The sequence below is a fragment of the Montipora foliosa genome, chromosome 13, assembly GCF_036669935.1.
Source record: "Montipora foliosa isolate CH-2021 chromosome 13, ASM3666993v2, whole genome shotgun sequence".
Lineage (NCBI taxonomy): Eukaryota > Metazoa > Cnidaria > Anthozoa > Scleractinia > Acroporidae > Montipora > Montipora foliosa.
The window spans coordinates 20,306,567-20,311,566 of record NC_090881.1 but is presented as its reverse complement, the minus strand read 5'-3'; the positions used below and the strand labels follow the sequence as shown (position 1 = coordinate 20,311,566).

General features: G+C 38.1%; 1 protein-coding gene across 2 annotated transcripts in view; it reads left to right on the top strand.

Annotated features, from left to right (window-relative positions):
- LOC137984089 (ubiquitin carboxyl-terminal hydrolase 9X-like) overlaps positions 1-5,000 on the top strand; it is a 72,619-nt gene that overhangs the window by 37,636 nt on the left and 29,983 nt on the right. For both annotated transcript variants that reach the window (XM_068831292.1, XM_068831293.1), the window contains exons 31-33: positions 1,918-2,048; positions 2,885-2,950; positions 4,027-4,118. In XM_068831292.1, the coding sequence (XP_068687393.1) occupies positions 1,918-2,048; positions 2,885-2,950; positions 4,027-4,118 (289 nt within the window). The remainder of the gene's footprint in view (positions 1-1,917; positions 2,049-2,884; positions 2,951-4,026; positions 4,119-5,000) is intronic.

Sequence of the window (5,000 nt, the reverse complement as noted above, 5' to 3'; positions counted from 1 at the left end):
ATCCATAGAAATGTCTCTAATTTTGAGGCTGCATCCCCCAAATCTATGTAAACTCTTAATTTTTTTATGATTTCCGTAATTGCGTTCGAGGTACGAGAACGCAACCCCTAATTTGTGTTGTAAGGGAAGTTTTTTCGAGATTGCATTTTCGTCATCGACACACTTTTGCCTCGCTTTGAGGCGCTTGGTTACGTTTTGCCTCACTTTGACAAATTAACGCACGTGGTGATTTGTGCGTCGTCGGCGTTCATTATTCTAGCGTTTGGTGAGGTGTGATAATCTTCCATCGTTCATCGTTGAAAAGAGCTGAAAGATTGCTGAAGGTCTGTCAACTGAAGTTGGTAAAATTTTACTTTGAATTAAGCATGGTTCGTCACTGTCCTTGGAAAATGTGTGCGACTCCTCGCACTTGCATCAAACCGGGTTGTTTTGCTCGGCGGCCGTTGTGCCACAAAGTAAATATACCGAGATATGACGCTCGTCGGCGCCATTTCATCATGACTTGTGATATTTACGGCATTGAAATCAACAAACTGAATTTGTGTCCCAGCGTTCAGCACAGAAAAGTAATCTTAGGTCTTTAATACCACAAGCTGAAAAGACTTGCAAGTAACAGTTTCATTTTAGAGTAATTTTCAGTAGTTGTCTACCTGTAGAATTCCAAATAAATATTTAATGATTACGTCTAACAAGTTGTCACGTTCATAGATGCAGTACAGTGGACTTAGATCGTTATATCGAGGTATCATTATAACGAGACTCCCGATATAACGATATTGCCTTAAAATAACCGAAAATATCTTTATATCGGGGTAAAATTAACACGTGCTTTTTTACTACTGTACATATTGTTTAATTAAACTTGTAATGAGTATCATATGACACACAATTTGCAAAGCATCAGACGTTATCAAGGTTACACAACAAAGTCTGTGGTATGAATCGTAAAAGGGAAACAAAACAAAACTTAAACATTTGAAGTTGTATCTGTGTACTGATGCTGTAATATCGTTATATCGGGGAAGATTTTACGCTCGTTACGCTAAGAACTCAGCTTTATATCGGGAATATCGTTATATTGAAGATCGTTATATCGGGGTTCTGTCCCATACATTTTACTGTAACTTTTGCCGGGACATAGCATGTTTATCTTTATACCGGGGATATCGTTATATCGAGGATCGTTGTATCGGGGTTCCACTGTAATAACATTTCCCCATCGCACGAACCATCCACCCTCCCCCCTCAGTTGCTATCTGTACCAAACCTGTACCGTCCTACAAACATCGAACGCACTCGCCTAAGCTTCGATTACCCCTAGTTAATATTCATAAAAATAGGCTAACAAAATGACTTTCACTTCACGTTTTTCCAAATAGTGGGTTCATGACAGGATTTTCCGGTTGTCCCAAATCTGATAAAAATTTTGAGACTTTATATGGTTTTGGGGGACGCAGCCTCAAAATTAGAGATGTTTGTATTTTTGTATTTTAGTGCGTGACATGGTCTCTGGTCGACCTAAAAGCATCAAACTTGGACAGATGGCCAATCTCTATGTTATCTTTCATGTGATGGTGTCAATTCATTTGGAACTCGCCCCAGTTCCCTGCACAATTCCGAAATGGCCTATAAGACCACATAATAGTAGAGGATGAGTTCTCCCATCATTTCATCACCCTTTGCCTCCTTTGTAGTGTAAACTGTCATGCCAATTTCATAGTCATTAATTTTTGAAGTGTCATGTTGTCATTTGGTATTATCGTCATGGTGTTTCAGTTGTGCCACTTCTTAATTAAGGTTTTGTATCATATTATTATGGTGGAGAAATTGTGACCAAGTATTTAGAGCAAATAACAATGTCTCATGTTTTCTCTATCAAAAATTTGTTTCTTTACAAGGCAATGTTTTGTTTTCTAGACACAGAGACAGTAGAAAATATCAAGAATGTTTGCCGCGCTTGTTCAGAAAACAGCTCGAAGATATGTTCGCCTTCGTTAGATGCTATGTTCTTCACGCCATCTTCAACACAAGTTCTTTACAACCTAGAGGTCAGGAACTTGCAGTGTTTCGAATTTTGGCAGTTATTGTTTGAAATAGAAGTAGGCATATGAATGACACTACATTTTAAATGATGAGTAGGCTTGGCCCTATCATTGACTGCAATTTTTTTGGCTGTATTTTTAATGCAATTTCCATGGTTGTCTTTGTTTGTCCTACTGTATTTGCCATTCCTGAGGTACAAATACAACTTGAGTCTTTTTCGTTATTAGAGTTTATCTAAACTTCAATATTATCTGGTAAATGGAACTTTCAACCAAAAGCAAACCTGATCATTTTTTTTTTTTATCGTGGAAGAACTGTATCAGTCATTTGAACCACCAAGCTTATAGTGGCATGTGTTAATAATCATTGTTCGTTTGACACCACAAACTGCTTTGCAATACAAAGGGCCTTAATAAACATGATTGACAGGCAGTTTGTGAGGTAATACAAGAACCTAACCAGCTTGGTTTTGAGTAAAATGACAAGATGACAGATGAAAGGTTTATCATACATGTAGGAGCAAAATAATGATTTTTGAGTTTAGGTACACTCTAAAAGGGTTGTAGGGTTTTAGTAAACTGGTGCACATTTCTTGATAGTCAATAGAGATGAGAACGATTTGGAGGGTTGTGGTGGGGCATTGCATATCCCCGTGAGGGTGGTGGTGATAGTGATTACTGGGAGGGTAGGGATTACTTTTATGTGGTGAATGCTATTTTTACAATACAAAAATTACATACCATGAACTGATGCTTACCCCCAGGAGAGTAATGATGATAGTAATAACAGGATTTTTAACTTTGTAAAGGCCTCTAATTGGCATTATCTTCATGCTTTTTAGATTGTTTATTCCCTCCTTATGCCTGCTTCCTTGCCATCTCAAGATCACCAAACATTAGAATTCCAGGTTTGTGCGACAGCTTGCTATTAACTATTAACGTTGTAATTATCGTGAGGTCCCTTTTTTGATCCCAACAAATTGATGTGCTCCCAATGGAGTGGCTTCATAGCTCAGTTGGAAGAGCAGTGGATTGGCATCGCAGAGGTCATGGGTTTGAATCCCGATGAAGCCACCTGAATTTTTCAGGTGTCCATAAAAAGCGAGAATTGCTGAAAATATTAATTGTCTAGTTAAGTGCAAGGATCACTTCTACCTTTTGTGTAACTTTTACAACTAATATCATGTTCAAGTAACTGAAAAATAAACAAAATTTTCTAAACTTGTAAATGCCTTCAAAATAATCGAAGATATGAAGCATCTCTTTTTCCTCAATTTTGGTGAGAGTTGTTGCCCCCCACAGTGTTTTGGCCCAGAGTCCAAAACCCAAGGAGGCAACCTAGAAGTCCCTGTGTAAAAAGGGTAAATGTATTATTGGTAGATATTGCAGGGGAAATCAATCTCGATTTGCTCAACCGAGCATGCAAGGTGGTATCAGTATTGCTTAAATGGGCGCGCAAGTGGTATTGGTATTGTTCTACACTACCGAGGTGTTTTTGGAGTCACAAAGTAGAAACTCGCAAAGAGAACCAAAGTGCTGTTCAGGTTAGCGATTGAAAAACCAAACATTGAATCAGATCTGATGCAAATCGAGTTGTCTGGCTCAGAAATTGATTTGTCCAGACACAAATCAGATAAACAGAGGCGAGCAACAATTTGTCAGACACAAATCGAAAACAGGGGCGACATGTTCAGCATATAATTTAAACATATCTCACCTGCCTTTCTTACTATCTTAGGCGGGGGCACATGTAGTGAAAACTAATACTAGTTAACTGTTTTGGGTGACCTTGTATTATTTGAGTTATCCCTGGGGTTGTCCATTTGTATCATAAATTTTAAGGCAGGTATTTATTAAAAGTGTATTTTAATTGAAAAAAATATTGAAACAACTCTAAAGTAATGAAGCAAGTAAGCATCTTGAATAATTCTAATGTGTTGTTTAAAAAATTGAAGAGAATTTGATCTTGTTCATTTCTATTCAGGTTCACTTTTTAAAATGTGGAGGTATCCAGTGTGCCCTTAATATGCTTACAAGAACCGATTTTCTGCAAAATGCTGATGTCCTCACCAAACGGTAAGTGTTGTAAAGGAGATATTTTTTACTGAGAAAGCTGAATTTTCGATTGCAACTATATAGGCGTTTCAAGGTGTTGGGTGCCCGTGAGGTCATAGGCTATCATGTAGTAATTTTCTTGTTTACAGAGGAAAGGACACAACTGAAAAATCAGAGTCCTTGGCAGGGAAACCTGCAACCTCCATAACAATGATCACATGCTCTACCCAAAGTACAGTACTAGTGTATGGATAGTTCTCCATCCATACACCAGTTGTTCAGAAGAGAACTGCGTGACTTCCATTGTGGTTTTTATTATGAAATCGATTCTTTGATTTGTTCTCAATAATGTAACTGAATGGCTTGATTTTGTAAATAGAATAAATCAGTGTTGCAATTGACTTCGCATCTGTTGGAACGTTCCATTCGAGTACTCAATAATTTTGGTAATAGCTATGGAACAAATTGCTGTTGGAATCAACACCAGTACTTTTATTTCTCTTTCTTAACTTCTGCCTGGCCTTTTCTTTTGATTGGCTCCCAGAGTGAGAGGCTCTGTGGCAGTCTAAAACATTCTGTTGAGGGAAGGCTTGTAGGTGTGGTGTTCCAAGCCTCTGCACCATACTATAATGTGGTTAAATCGACAGCCTTGTAGAATTCTCATTTTGGTGTTAAGCACCACTAATCATACAGCAAAAAGGAGTTTTACCCCAGCCTTAGCAAGGGAAAACAGATGTTGCAGACATCTGCACGGTAACCGTAAATTTCAGAGCATCTAACTTTAGTAGTGTATTTGTAACTATATTACAGCTATATCACTATCCAGCGGATAAACACTAGCAAAACCAACTGAATTATCCAGTGGATAGCACTTTCCACCCTTCAGACAACTGAGACCAGAGG